The sequence below is a fragment of the Schistocerca nitens genome, chromosome 3 (genome assembly GCF_023898315.1).
Source record: "Schistocerca nitens isolate TAMUIC-IGC-003100 chromosome 3, iqSchNite1.1, whole genome shotgun sequence".
NCBI lineage: Eukaryota > Metazoa > Arthropoda > Insecta > Orthoptera > Acrididae > Schistocerca > Schistocerca nitens.
Window position 1 is genome coordinate 255048452 of NC_064616.1, and position 16360 is coordinate 255064811.

At 41.9% G+C, this 16360-nt stretch overlaps 1 protein-coding gene across 1 annotated transcript in view; it reads right to left on the reverse strand.

Annotated features, from left to right (window-relative positions):
• Nucleotides 1–13173: 13173 nt before the first annotated feature.
• LOC126248221 (protein obstructor-E) overlaps nt 13174–16360 on the reverse strand; it is a 53492-nt gene continuing 50305 nt past the window's right edge. The window contains exon 4 of the mRNA XM_049949045.1: nt 13174–13485. Within this exon, the coding sequence (XP_049805002.1) occupies nt 13464–13485 (22 nt within the window). The 3' untranslated portion in view covers nt 13174–13463. The remainder of the gene's footprint in view (nt 13486–16360) is intronic.

A 16360-nucleotide genomic window follows, 5' to 3' on the forward strand; every position in this document is an offset into this window, starting at 1 on the left:
ATTCACAGGCTTCGACATTCAAGATTACGAGAGATTAATTCGTCACTGCAAGATTTGTGACTTGTAAATTATGTCATTCTACAGACGCTTAGTCTACTCGCGTCTTCTATAATTGTCAACCAACAGATCACGGACTACAAAAAAGTTAAGTACTAAATACTTTCGTATTTTGTACTCCTGCTAATTAATTGTGTTTTCCTGTTGTAGCTATCAAGCAGTCTTGACATAGTAGAACCCACGTTTCCACATCCTTGGCTACCTCATATTTACTACCTCATGTCGATGGACTCGGTTATGGTGGAAGATCGAGAGCCATCAAAAACTTACTTTGTTTGTGATCTGTGTTGTTGGAAAATATGAAATATAAAACCAAGTCGTATACAATACGACTGTCCTGCCATTTAAATGTGGCGCGTTCGCTGTTTTCCCTCTTTCCCCTCCTGACACTCAGACAGCGCGGCATGGAGGAAATGTGAAGCGAGGCTGGGCGCTTTGGTACTTGCGCCCAGACATATCAGTGATTTGTATGAATGCTGTTTTTGGATAAATGCGATTTTTAGTTGCAATTTGTCACAGTTTAAAATCACATTTTATGAATACGCAACTTGTATCCCTCCGCACTCCACTAATGTTAAAACGAAATTTCTGTGATTTATCATCGTAGATGTTACACTGCAATTAGTAACAAGTAACAACAGGCACTGGTATAGTATATCTGCTATCTGGTAGATCTGGCCAGATGAACTGCAATGGAAGTGATATGTTCTCATCCGTATAAAGTGTGCAAACTGAGTATTTCAACAGTGTCATTGAAGTCATTATGCGATTTGAATTGGGTGTTAAATAAATGGGAAATACATTGTGAGTGAATAGTACCCGCCAGGGTAGCCGAGAGTACTGACGCGCTGCTTCGTGGACTCGGGTAGGCGCGCCGGCCCGGATCGAATCCGCCCGGCGGACTAACGACGAGGGCTGGTGTGTTGACCGGCCTGGATGTGGTTTTTAGGCGGTTTTCCACATCCCACTAGATGAATACCAGGCTGGTCCCCACGTTCCGCCTCAGTTACACGACTCGCAGACAATTGAAACACGTTTGCACTATTCCATGGATTACACTAGACACAGACATTGTGGTACACACATTCTGCCTAGGAGAGGAGGGGGGGCAACAGGAAGAGCATCCAGCCACCTCTTAACATTAATGCACCAAATCCGGTTAGCCATAACAGCAGACCCCGCCAGTCGGGATTAATGCTTGGAAAGAGAGAGGCATTGTGAGTGAATAATGACAATTCCATTCTCCCCTCGTTAAAGCCATCCCATATACCTAAATTTACTGACATGTAATTATTGATGAAGAGTTGGTTATGTGTTTTTTGGTTGATGATCTGCAAATAAAAGGAATGGAAAGTGCAGATCTTCTGGTTAAAGTTTGACATCTAGAGCTGTCTTGAGTGCAAGACTTGAAGATACACACAAAAGTTTAGTCTACCTGTGTATTGTGATGCTGAAAAATTACTCAGCTTATGAGTAAACTATTCTGACATATTTGGTAAAAGTTATGTAGTGGACCTCTCTTTCCATTTTGAGTAGTTTTTATACAATATACACGTATAATGCACATCAGTATACTCCTCGGTGCCTTGTCCACTATCTAATATACATTTTCTGAATTTACCTTGCGGTTTTAGTTGAGAAGTACGTTAAGTGTGTTTAAATATTGTGAGAACGTGAACATTAGGCTAAGCTATGGGTCAATCTGTTACCACGACATTTATTTGGCATTCACATTCGCTGGCTTCAGCAAATAGATCAGTTGATGGTTGGAGTGCTGACATCGCAGTTACGGGTAGTCTGTGTAAACCAGTTATGTTGGCCACTGATGCAGCGTAAATATGGATCGTGATAACCCCTTCAGCACCAACTAAGGCCTGAAGATGGTAATTACACAATAAATAAGATCACAAGAGCGACTGTAGGCGTTTCATTTGCTTACGATAGTGATCGGTCGTGGTCTCCAAGACCTCCAGTGAAAAGGATGGACATACAAAAAGATTTTTGGCGGTCGCGGGAATACAGTATCACATTCTAGACAAATATATCAGTACTGCTGCCAGGTAAAATATGAAGTGTACAATTTTTCTCACAGGAGATTAGCTTCTTGGTTCATTTCTTCGATCACCAGTAGGTTTTACATCCATAGCATGAGACACAAACTTCCTAGAACGAAGTACGAACGTCATTCAACAGATGGCACATGGCGTTGAATGTTATATATATTTTTTTCCTTTATTGATTTTCGATTCCCCCCCACCTGGGAGGGGCGGGCTGACAGCAGCTCAATACGCTGCTCTACAGCCGATAGAAAAATTTAAACAAGCAATGGTGAGAGAACAAACAATATAAAAAGGCGATAAAACGGTGACGTAGTTTATAACAGTAAAATGGCGGAAAGTTGCGGAACTTAAAATACAAAAACACGGCGTTGACGATGCGGATGAAGACACACAAGAAGGAGACATACACAAGTAAAACATATTGCGGCAGTCTGTTTTCTGTTCGCATGAGATAAAAACACAACTAGCAACAGTATGGTGGCTGTTCGCAACACTGACAGGGGACGCACAAAACTGAACACACACTTAAAACAGCACTGTAGAGGGACACAACGGCGGATTGGGGGGGGGGGGGGGGAGGTAGGACCCGGACTGATGAAGGAGAAAGACGTGGGGGAGGAGAGGAAAGGAAAAAAAGGGGGAACTGATGGAGGGAGGGGGGACATAGAAAAAAAGGGGCGCTGGGAGGACGCGAGAAGGGGTGGTAAAGGCAGTGGAGGCGAGAGCAAAAGGACTCGGGGGATAGATGGGAGGAAGAGAGAGGGTAGGCGAGGAAAAAACAGGATGGAAGAGGGGGAGAGGGAGCCTGGGAAAAGGACAGAGGAAGGGAGAGGCAGGTGAGGATCAGAGTTGATAGGAGGGATAAATGGAGCGAGAGAGGGCATCATCAAGGAAGGGGAGTCGATGGAAGCCACCCTGGGAAAGGAGATGAAGGGTGTACAGGTGGAGGATAGGGGGGGACACAATGGTGAAGGCGCGGCAGAGGGTGAGGTTTGCAGGGGAGAGAGGAGCAACCAGGGGATGAGGGGGATCAAGGTGGCGGGAGGTGTAGTGGATGCGGATATGTTCGAGGAATAGGAGCAGATGGGGGAAAGGAATCAGGTCGTAGAGGATCCGCGTGTGGGACGGGAGGCATATACAGAAGGTGAGGCAGAGTGCATGGTGCTCGAGGATCTGGAGGGACTTTGGGGGGCTGGGGGCGGATGTCCACGTGGGACTGGCATAACAGAGGATGGGATGGATTAAGGATTTGTAGATGTGGAGGATGGTAGATTGAATGTTATAATGCTTAAGTGCTACTTATAGTTGCTACTTAGTTCTGACTGAAATCGCAGCCAGAAACTGTAAAGTTATTATTGTGAAAACTACGACTTCTCGATCACTGTCTTTTGTAACTAGTACGTGATTTGAGGGCCACTGCTAGTCCTATTCCACTTCCACTTGGAACTGTGAACTTCTGTCTGCTGCCAACTTGCAAAGTACAGACAGCTGTCTTGTGATACTGGGTTGGGAATATTGACGCTACATCCTCCAGGATTACTGACGTGATGGTTGCTTACTCACGTTGTACTAATGTACTTTTTCAGGTTTATTCACGAGACGTGATTTGCAGTTGTGTTCGTTCGATTAGCCTCTTTATTAGAATACTTGGCGATTAATGTCTGCTTTTTAATGCATCATTTCAATGTATTAGTCACTTTTCACATAAATTTCTCACTCATTAAATAATATTACGGCGATTGTTGTGAATTTGGGTTTATTTCTATGCCTTTTGTAAATGTGTGGTTCTGTAAGAACATATGCTTAGGAGGACATTTGTATGCATTTTCATTAGGTTTTGCATCCACTTTTGATTACAACTGTTTAAATTCCACTCTCTAGTTAATACTTTTTCTTAATAAGTCATTTTTCAATCCTCTATCTTTAACGCTAACCCATAGAGGTGTTCACGTAAGTCTTCGTTTATTAAAGCACCATATTCACGTGCAATCTATTTGCAATATTTCTTCAGATTTCAGCGGAAACAATATTTATTGAAATTGTCTTCATCAGAGATAATATATCCTGATTTTTTATGTAATTTTCAGCTAAATACGGTAATTGTTGCTCACAGTGGATCTTCGATACACGTGTTGCAGCAACGAAGACTTTGACCAATAGAAGTCTACTAGTATCAAACAACGGCCTTACTTTGAGGAAGAAATTTCTGAGGATGTGCGTTTGGGGCACAAATTGTATGGAAATAAATCATGGACCGTGGCGACACTGGAAAGGAAGAGAATCAAAGTTTTTGTGATGTGGTGCTATGTAAGAATGTTGACAATTAGGTGGACTGGTAAGATAAGGAATGGGGAGGTTCTCCGCAGAATCGCTGAAGAAAGGAAAATAACGGAAAACACCGACAAGAATAAGGGGTAGGAGGACAGTGTTAAGACATCAGGGAATAGCTTTTATGTTTCTAGAGGGAGCTTTATGTGGTAAAAACAACAGGAGAACTTAGAGACAGGAATATTACCAAGGAATAATTGAAAACACTGGGTGCATGTACTACTCCGAGATGATGAGGTTGGCACAGAAGAGGTATTAGTGGTGGGCTGTACCAAACCAGTCAGATGACTGATGATTCAAAATGTCCTTATGTCGCCAAGTATTATGGCTTCTTCTTTGATGTTTAAATCGACTGTATTATTAGACAGGGTGTTCGGGATGAAGTGTCTGCCTCTGTAACTTACAAACTAATATTTATTGAGATAGGTCCACATAATAAACGTTACACTTTCTGTAGGGTTATGAACATAGTTTATTGAGTTATTTTCCAGAGAGTTACAGCAAATAGATCCGGTTTCCTTAATAGAAAATCAGTTTTTCTATCATGTAGCTAGTGTGTTTAAGCCAACTGTGTACAAATCATTTTAAGTCACATTTCTATCACGTTTCATTTGGGAGCTAGAAACCTTCAAAGTGTTAGGGATGGATGCAACATGCTGTTAATAGTACACGGTTGTGTGCAGATGGATATTCTGGTGGGAGAATGTTGATTCAAGTGAGGTGTCCAAATATGTGCTGATGTTCCTGAATGCACAGCACAGCGAGCCTTTTAAACCGCCGGTGGACGAGATGTAACGACACCAATGTCATGAAGCGACAAGCTTTCTTGATGTGCCCTTTCAGGTCACGAAGGATTGTGGGTTCAGCGGCATAAACACGATTCTTTAGCTATCCCGACAAAAAGAAATATACTGGTGTTAAATCAGACAACCTTGCGGCCCATTCCTGAGGACCACAGCGCTCCAACCAACTTCCAGGGATCTGTTGTTGAGTTCTTGTCCATATCATTTGCAGACTGGGCTGGGTGACCATTGTGCTGCAACCACATGCGGCATCTAACGTCTTGATGGAGATTTTCAAGGAGAAAACCTAAATTGTAGAAAAAACTAGATACATCTCACCTGTTGATGCATCTGTGAAGCAGGTTGGACCGAAGATTTCATCCCCAAGGATTCCACACCATACGTTTATGAACCACCTCCATTAGCAATTGACAGATCGTACCGACCTAGGAGTTTCTGTACCCAAGTAAAGTATATTATGACAGTTAACTGCACCATAATTTTGTCAAAGTTGATTCATCTGAAAACACAACACTCCGTAAGGCTCCCAGAGTGAAATTACGCATGGCCCATTCGCAGAAAGTAACTCTCCGATTGAAGTCGTTCCCATGTAGCTCCTGTGTCAGTGATAGGTATGAAATGATGATACCAGTGACTGAAGCAATATTTCTTAAGCTGACGTGAGGATCGTGGTGTATTGCAGCTAAAAAAACACCTGCATCTCCTCACTTCTTGTTGGTCTTCGTCTGTTACTCTCGCACCTTCTCAAACTACTTGTTTTCCGAAGTCGTTTTTCAACAGGTAAGAACGTAATGGCTGCTGGAGCCCTACGACTAGGATATCTCACGACAAATGCCATGGTTGCATCACTGTCATCGTGTCGGCATTCACTGACTGTCAGCAACATGTCACCACACTCGTTGGACGTGTATGCCATGTTTATTCGGCCTCAGTGCCCGCGGCACACTGAACCCCTTTCGTTTGTGCTGTCGAACGTGCCGTATATCTGGCGGCGTAACGAGACGGTCGCCAGTCTAACCGAACATGACACCTAACAGCACATCAAGGAAGCTTGTCGTTCCGTGACACCGTCTACAGTTCGGTTAGAAGACGCATTGTGTTGTGTATTCAGATACACATTTGAACACCTCACTTACATCAACATTCCTTCATCAGAACGTCCATCTGCCCACAGCAAAGTACTCTGAAGTGACGAAAGTCATGGGATAGCGACATGTACATATACAGAAGGATGTAGTATCGCGTACACAAGGGGTAAAATGGCAGTCGATTGGCGGAGCTGTCATTTGCACTCAGGTGATTCAAATGGTTCAAATGGCTCTGAGCACTATGGGACTCAACATCTTAGGTCATAAGTCCCCTAGAACTTAGAACTACTTAAACCTAACTAACCTAAGGACATCACACACACCCATGCCCGAGGCAGGATTCGAACCTGCGACCGTAGCAGTCCCGCGGTTCCGTCAGGTGATTCATGTCAAGAGGTTTCCGATGTGATAATGGTCACACTACGGACGTTAACAGACTTTGAACGCGGTGTGGTAGTTGGAGCGAGAAGCGCGGAACATCCATTTCGGAAATCTTTAGAGAAATCAATATTCCGGGATCCACAGTGTCAAAAATGTGCCGAGAATATAAAACTTCAGACATTACCTCTCACCACGCGGACAACGCAATGGCGACGGTCTTCACCTAACGACCGAGAGCAGCGGCGTTTGCGCAGGGTCGTCAGTACTAACATTTAAGCAACACTACGCGAAATAACAGCAGAAATCAATATGGGACGTACGAGGAACATATCCGTTAGTACAATGCGTCGAAATTTGGCGTTCATGGGCTATGGCAGCAGACGACAGACGCAAGTGTTGCTAACAGCACGACATCGCCTGCAGCGCCTCTCCTGGGCTCGTAACCATATCTCGGTTGGACCCTAGAAGACTTGAAAACGGTGGCCTGGTCAGATGAGTTCCTGTTTCAGTTGGTAAAAGCTGATGGTGGTGTCCGAATGTAGCACAGACGCCACGACGTCATGGAACCAATTTGTCAACAAGACACTGTGCAAGCTGGTGGTGGCTTCATAATGGTGTGGGCTGTGTTTACATAGAATGGACCGGGTCCTCTGGTCGAACTGAACCCATCAAGGCTAGAAATAGTTATGTTCGGTTACTTGTTCCCAAACAATGATGGAATTTTTATGGATGACAATGCGCCATGTGATCGAGCCACAGTTGCTCGCGACAGGTTTGAAGAACATTCTGGACAATTCTTGCGAATGATTTGGCCACCAAGATCACCCGACATGAATCCAATCGAACATTTATGGGACATAATCGAGAGGTCAGTTCGTGCACAAAATCCTGCACCGACAACACTTTCGCAATTATGGGTGGTTGTACAGGTATCACGGCTCAGTATTTCTGCAGGAGACATCCAGCGACTTGTTGAGTCCAAGCCACGTCCAATTGCTACACAGCGCCGAGAAAAAGGAGTCTGTCACGCTATTAGAATGTACAGCATGTTGCATCTACCCCTAGTAATTTTTAGCTGTCCAGCTCCCAAACTGAACGTGATAGAAATGTGATTTAATTTGATTTGTACACACCTGGGTTAAATACATGAACTGCATGGTTGAAAACACTAACGTCCTATTTAAAAAATTGTATCTCATTGCTGTAACTCTCTATAAAATAACCCAGTAGACTATGTTTATAACCTCACAGACAGTGAGACGGTTCTTATGTGGACCTGTCTCAATAAACATTCCTGTCACCTAATATTTTGTAAGTTGCAGGGGCATACACTTGAACTAAAACACCCTGTATATTTCGATGGCTTCTCTATATACATAGCCCTGTAGTCATGAATAACAATTCGTCGTTGCAGATATAATTTGTTTCGGAAAACTGTATTTCACGGGGCCGGCCGAAGTGGCCGTGCGGTTAAAGGCGCTGCAGTCTGGAACCGCAAGACCGCTACGGTCGCAGGTTCGAATCCTGCCTCGGGCATGGATGTTTGTGAAGTCCTTAGGTTTAACTAGTTCTAAGTTCTAGGGGACTAATGACCTCAGCAGTTGAGTCCCATAGTGCTCAGAGCCATTTGAACCATTTTTTGTATTTCACGGTTTCCATATGATATGACTTTGTGTCCCGAACGTATGAAAAGTTTGCCAGCACCTAATTTAAGAAACAGCTTGTACGTTAGTTTTTTTTGTAGTATGTACAACAATACGAGCTTCAGTTTCACTGCAACACAGCCAGAGACGTCATACGAGCCTTAAGATATGATGCAGTTAATGAACTAAGTATATAGCGATACCTCAAAACAATTCAGTATGGCTATGTAGCTATCGAAATGAACGTACAACTACAAGAATTATATGTCCTCGTCAATGATAAAATCTATTCTTTTCAAACCATAAGGAACGCAGAAACGGCTGTAAGATGGCTATAATTTCGCACCTTACAAGCAAACATCTACATACTTTGCTGTGATCTACAACCACAATTAGGTATCATTTGACAGGTTGAACATCGTATATATAGAATATTTAAAGAGACTGACATTGTCAGGCATGCCTTGTAAATAACTGTTAACGCTTTTGCATGAAAGGTGACGTAGTGTCTTTATTATCAAAACGGCGTAATGAATGATTGCCCATACTAGTAGAGGTTGGAACGCCAGTGGAGATGAAACGGCAGGCGGAACTCAAGCCCTGGGTGGAAGGCCCGCAGAGGTGTGTTGGTCCTGCTTAAACACAGGAAGCTGGGGCACCTGAGCGGTGGAGCACAATAGAGTCGCGGCCAGCCAGCCTTGTAGCCGGACCGGAAGGATAACCGAACCGGGAACTCTGTAATTTTTGACGCAGCTGAGAGGAACGATTAAGCGTCACCTCAGAAATCACACAATCTGCGTTATTTCCAAAGATTTTTGCTCATAAGCATACCATTGTACGAGTATAGGTACTCCCTCGCAAACCTTCCGCGGTGGACGATAAAAGACGAAAATATGGTTGGTCAGTGTTCGGAAGAATCTGTAGAGGGGGAGAAGATTCCGGGGTTTCGAGAACATGATTCGCCTTCTGCAGTTACAAGGGAGGGGAGCCGAGTCTTTCTGGGAAGCCAGCGGTGGAGAGGAAGTGGTCTTCCGGTTTTGAGCGCCCGTGTGTGGCGCTCGCTCAGTATCAGCTTTGTTGGTACAGCCGGATTTGCTGTATTTGCTCTCAGGAGAGTTTATAGTTAGAACGCTTAGGCACTGTACTGTTGCGAACTTATATGATTCTGGACTTCGTCTCCGGGTTGGAAGTCGTCGTCCAGTATGCAGCGTTCAGTGACTGAGATCACATCTTCTGCCTATACTTAGGTTGAGCCGTTATTTGAATTCCGTCCTTGTGGCTGGGAGTTTGCGTTTCTCGTCTGTAGAACACAGAGAGGAGAAGACAGTAATGGAGTAATATAGTCAGAGGACCGCCTTCTGCCATCCTAGTGTTTGAAGGAGTTTTATTTTGTGGCTGGAGTTCTTCCATCATCGTAGACGTGTACGAGAACCATCACTCCGATGAACCGGATGCAGTACATACGGTGATATTGCTAATTGCTTCTGCTTATTAGGGCTATAAAGCTAAACAGCTGTGATCACGCTAGTTTATTTCCACTGAGGTTCCACACCACCGTAGATCATCTTTGAAAGAAGTGTCTGTCTTCTATTGTTTGGTACATAGATCATGTCAGTCATTTCGAGTTATTTATGTTAGATCGTGTGGCCATAAAAAGGGGCAGAGTTGGGCAATTGATCAGAAATTTTAGTTAGGAAATATAGACATTTGTACTAAATGGTTGTTTTATAATCTACAATAAATGTATAATAAGAAACAACGTTTATAATTTAGTAGTATTAGTTGCCTTAATCATTCATTTAAGTTGAGGTTGTAATTTATATATTAAAGGGCATTAAGAGATCCTAAGATCTGCTTCAGGGGGCAGTCAGACAGGGTCAAATCATAATTTTATCGTTCAGTATTTTCCACTGCACACATGCATTTTACACCCGCCTGGAGTAGCATCTTGGACGGCAATAGGTGTTTTATTTCACGATTTCCAGTTGTATAGAAGGATTTGAACTAGGAGAAACCGGATAATTGAATTCTCAATGAGTTCAAAAATGGTTCAAATGGCTCTGAGCACTATGGGACTTAACATCTGAGGTCATCATCCCCCTAGAACTTAGAACAACTTAAACCTAACTAACCTAAGAACATCACACACGTTCATGCCCGAGGATTCGACCCTGAGACCGTAGCGACCTCAATGAGTTCACCTTACTCTGTTCTCCCAGAATCGCTGTTTTCGAACAGGGGACAGTGATTTGCTACTGAAAACTGACTTCGTATAACACTTGCAGTTTGAAAGTAACGTGGAAGAATCCTGAAAACACTGGCTTAAAGAAAGGTAATTATAAAAAGATCTATACGAGAATTATTCGGCTGAAGTTTAACCATCACTTTTTATGTAAAAAAAAAATTGTATACAGTTGGTAGAAGAGACGCCCCCAGTTGTGAATGTGGAAACGTGGACGACATGAATCATATTGTTTTTTGGTGTCAACTGAGGAAAGCCAAGAGAGAATTTCCTGTGGCAGCTATACAGTTCGGTGTCATGACGACTTAACGGTCAGCCCTCTTCTAGCAACGGAAGATGCAAAAATATTCAAACCAGTCCCACTATTTCCCAACGATGTGGGTATCTGAGTCTAGCTGAACGGACTATCTTCTCGAGAGACCGTTAGTGGAGCACAGTTTTACGAAAAAACCCAACTGTGATAAGCAAGCGTACCTCTAAGGGGTCAACGGATGCAATAGTGACTCCCTTTGACGAGAACCTACGACTTCTGAATATGTCCTTGTCTCTGTTGTCTGAATGTATAGTCATAAGTGAAATGTAGGATCTTTTTCCTGTCTTAAAACATTGTTAATCACTAATTTGAATTTTAACCTAGGAGAGAAAAATTGTAATTGTCGATGGCTGTGTGCCTTAAAAATCTAAGCCCAAATAAATAAATTAAAATTACAGACAGAAACCGTCAAAATACAGATTTGAGTATTTTCTGGTATCTAGATCGTAGGAACACTTGGCCAGTAATTAAAAGAGTAGGGTCTCACACAGCGATGGGACTTATAACTTTCTGAGGGTCTTTGTGGTCACGACGAATTCCCTTTTTGAGAGCGCATGGTATTCACGCTCAAAACTATCAGAAATCACCCAATGTGTAGCCACGTTGTCTGCGTTTTCTGGTAGAATTATATTGCGGCAGGGGCGCGAAGGGGATCTTGGCGATAAGCGTATCTTCTGGGGAAGGGAATCGTGGAGTCACTATCGGGGCAGTTGTCTGAGATGTAGGGCCACGCATAGTAGTCATTAGTGTCCGAGTTCGCTTTTGGGATACCATGTAACCCCCTGGCAGCCCATTCGGTTGGTACCCCTAAAACATTCTGAAACTACTCATCCCTAGTCAGTAAGCTTATAGTGCAATGGACGTTCTCAGCCAGCATAAGATGAGCGGTAGAAGTAACGCGCACGTATCCTCGACGGTTACTCGTTCAGCATGGTGAGAGAAATCACACCAATACGAGCAGTAATGTATTTATGGTACCGATGGCTGAGATGTCGGGAGAACTTAGGTGTAACTGGACTAAATCCTGACGAGCCTCAGAGAACCAGGGTTCGACCGGGCTACAGTTCGACGAGGCGCTTACTTTACGGATACCGATGCTGAGTTAAATCGATGCAATCGCGCAGTGTGACTTGGGTAACTTGGCTAACGCCCCCTCCACGCTGAGTCCCCGAGGATGCTCCCCACCGGTGTTTATTTGGCGATCGAAGGCAAAGTGTTCTCCTCCAAACGGAGTGTCAAATTGGTTCAAATGGCTCTGAGCACTATGGGACTTAACTTCTGAGGTCATCAGTCCCCTAGAACTTAGAACTACTTAAACCTAACTAACCTAAGGACATCACACACATCCATGCCCAAGGCAGGATTCGAACCTGCCACCGTAGCGGTCGCGCGGTTCCAGACTGTAGCGCCTAGAACCGCTCGGCCACTCCGGCCGGCAACGGAGTGTCCATTCCCTTTTTCTAGGAGCAGTTTTTCCTTGTACAAGTATCAACTGGCCATTGGTGACACTGGTAGTAGACATTGGCGCAGACCGAACATCTGCTCAGAGGGCAATGAAAGTGTATAGATTACGGTACTGATGTGAATATCGGGTGAGTTTTGTAACTGAGACAATAATGCTACAGCTGTGTCTAAAGCGCAGAATTTTTTCACCGAAGTCATAACTGAGGTAAAGCCACTTTTGGAGGAGCGTTTACCTTTGCATGATGTACAATCTGATGTACAAAATTCATTTCATTTAAATTGCTGTTTTTTGCATTTCCATTACCAAATCCATCATTTCCTCAAGAATAGCGTGAAAGAAACCTGGAGTTTTCATTTCATATCAAAAAAGAAATAAACTAGAATTTTCTAAGATATTTTCAAAATTATTTCTGCAGTCTACGATTGTAATTATTGGATATTCAAAAATTAGTATACTACCCGCCAAACCCAGCATTTACTGGAATTTCTCATTCTCCGTGCTTTTATAATTTAGTACAAAAATAGCAACGCTGTAATGTGCCATGGAAGTCACTAAACTGTAACGAGCCCTACACGATTAGGTTTCCTGCACAAGATTCCTGAGAAGGTACTAGCTCAGTGGAAATGGTTTAGCGACTGGCTACTATTTTATTTACTGACAGACTGACTATGTGCACAGAAGTTCCGAAGCGGAAAAATATTGTATTCAACATGCGTCAGGAAAAACAGTTACCACAGATAAGTACTTACAGACAATCAAAACAAAAATTCATAAAAATAAAAACGCAAAGAAGTCGGTGCTGTACGGTAGTTAATTGGGTAAAGAACTTTATTCGGTGGAAATTAGTGTATACCACTGAACCAGATATACAGTACTTATTCTACAGAGACGACAACATTTGTACAATAATTACATTATTCTGGATGAATTTCTTGCAGTCTTAAAATATGTTAGGACTTTACATACACAATTTTGAACATCATAAATAATTTTTTCTGGTAATATATTTTCACATTTTCTAAGAAATTAACTGTAAGGTGTGGCGCACAGCAGCATGCTCCAGAATATTTGCGGACGGTTGCCTTACTTCCTCAGGTAGTTGGCGCTGAAACAAACACAAACTGCGTCAATATCATTCATACCGACATAAGGTTTTAATAACTCAAGATTGAGAACATTCATCATGATAATCATTCTAGAGAGCTGCTCAGTAAAGATTTAAAAAGAAGCTGTTTCTTTCTTTAAGTCAACTCAAATTCAATATTTTAAACGTTATTTCACTGAAAAGAGTAACTTATATCCAGTTTTGAAATAACAACTGTATATATTCGTTCTATGTATGTACGGAGTACAGTTATATCTTAATGAGCAAAAATGAAAGAAAAAAGTTGTCTGCCGGAATAGAACTTTTATTGTAATTTCGATAAACGATTCTTATATTTTTTTCGAATGTGGAAGACCATTTAACTGAATTCCATCGAATACGTGAGCAAAAGTATTTCAAAGTACTCCTACAATTGGAATTTGGTAGCTAAAAATGTTGTAATTAGTTCGATTTTATTTAGAGAATTCGCTATATTTTACTGTAATACATCCTGAGCTAGTGTCTCTTCCACATCTGAGACATCCAGATTTATTAAATAGTCACTTACAGCTGTAAAAACAGTTGATTTATTGGTCTTCCACAGCAAAAAATACAATCCTTCCTAAAATAAGAAACGTCACAGGGTTGAAGTTGCAGTATATGACATCCACACAACTAGAACATGAGAAAGTGTCAAGCGTGTTTGGCAACATAATTGCAGAGTTATTAAGAAAAACAGCAGACTGGCACGTTTTATTTTAAGCAAACTGAAAAAATACGCTCATCATATCGCTATGCTGAAAATGGTAGATGTTAAATGCGATCAACGTAAGAACCTTGCATCACGCGAGAACATAAAAATGTTTGATCATTTTATGACACACGTAAATCGTACGGGCAATTATATAAGTCATATGACCAGCAGTTATTGAATTCGGTGGTTCACGTCATGAATAACTGCAGAAGAGGTAATAGAAATACCTTACCTCCAATGCATAATCTCCCACAAAAGATCAATATCTGGTTTCCAGCTAAGCCAAAGCCAACATTTAAATCGTGTTTTCCACGTAACGCCGAAAGAAAAGTGGTAAGACTTATTTGATAAAATAAAAAGTGTTATAGTTTTATTTAATATGGAAAAATCCGAGTTCCTTTAAAATACAAAAATAAAAAAAATCAATGACTGTTTCAGCATGATACAAAACAATTTCCGGATAAGTTTCACATAGAAGAGAGTCACTTTGTCCTCGTGCTTTACTCTCCAGCTCGAGCTTTTGCTGCCTCATAGACTTCGTTGTCCACGCAACATTAGAGCTCAATCTCACAATATTTCTTCATGTTCGTCAAACATATATTTAGTTTCTCTCCCCGGAATTCCGAAACTGATGCTGGGCTTTACAGAGATCTAAAATCCTCAAATTCATTAAAAAGAAATAGTATGTTCAGCCTCAAATTCTCTTTAACTACGTTATTAAATTTAAACGTCTTTTTATGGTCACTTACACGCATAACTAAAAAACAGGTGAGCTGTGTAGTTTAAACTTAAGAACACTTATTGAAACAAGTTACGCCATTGTTTGAGAAATTCCAGTTTGACTGCTTCCCAGTACTGCGGACTTTATAGGGCTCCTAACGAATGTGTCTCGTCCTATTTGCTAATTATTTGCATTTGTTGAACGAAGACGAAAAGCTGTTTTCGATCTGGATATGTACTACCTCTTCGTTACATTGCCGGGAATGTTTACTTTAACAGAAACTAAATAGGTTTAGTAAATATGACTGATTCCTCTTTTTTATGAGTAATTACATTCACACATAATTGCCGTGTTATGTCTTGAATCATACAAGCAAAAATTAGAGGAAACCAACATCGGTAATTTCCAGTATATTATATTGTACTGCTCACGGACGGTATTACACAGGAATTAATACTTATTTGTGACATCTGGCGTTAAATTACATTTCTAGGTTGTCACATATATCTAACACTTTGAACCGCCGAAGTGACTCTAGCATAGGATTGCTCGTTGCGACAATCTGATTCTTTCATTGTCGCTGAATTTCTACATGACTCGTTAATACCACCTGTGTATTTCTCTCAAATTCCTTTTAAGACATCACTCCTTGCACATCGGACGTTTCTTCCATGCTTATTGTTACAAATACAAAAGATTATTACAGTTGACTGAAGTTGTTTAACTATCTCACTCTACTAGTGTTTTCACATAATGTTCTGGAACTTGGTAGTCATACTCAGACATTAAAAAACAATCGCTCTGCTGCAGAAGTTTTTCCTTACTTTCATCAGATCGCAGCAATCAGTAAAGACGACGTAGGGCGCTAAGAAAGCTTACATCATACCAGAGTGTAATTCGCAGTATTCTCTTGCAACAGTGCAATAAGAATAAGAACGAGGTTTTACAAAAATAAACCGAGTGCCACCCAGTAATGACATGCACGGCTTCCACTTACGGAATTCCTCTTTAAGGAGGAATCAACAGATCAACTGACAGTGATTATAGAAAAACAGCTGAATCGTACTTAGGAGTTTTCTCCGTAAACCACAGAAGTGAAGAGAGAATTGAAAATTACTGTTCCGTCTCATGTCGGGGAGGAGATCACAAGAGACGGAACTCAGATTCGGATAGGAGAAGAATGGGAAAGGAGATTGGCGTACGTTTTACCAAGGAACCATTCCGGCATTGGCTTCAAACAATTTCTGCAAATAACGGCAATTCTAAATCTGGACAGCCATAGGATGTTTGAACCTCGTTCTTCCCGAATGTTAACTCCGTTGCCTTAAAAAAGGGACCTTCGATCTGTCACAGAAGTCGATGAATAGAGGAATCTGAGAGCTGAACGATCCAGAAATGACTGTTTGGAAAATCGTGAGGAA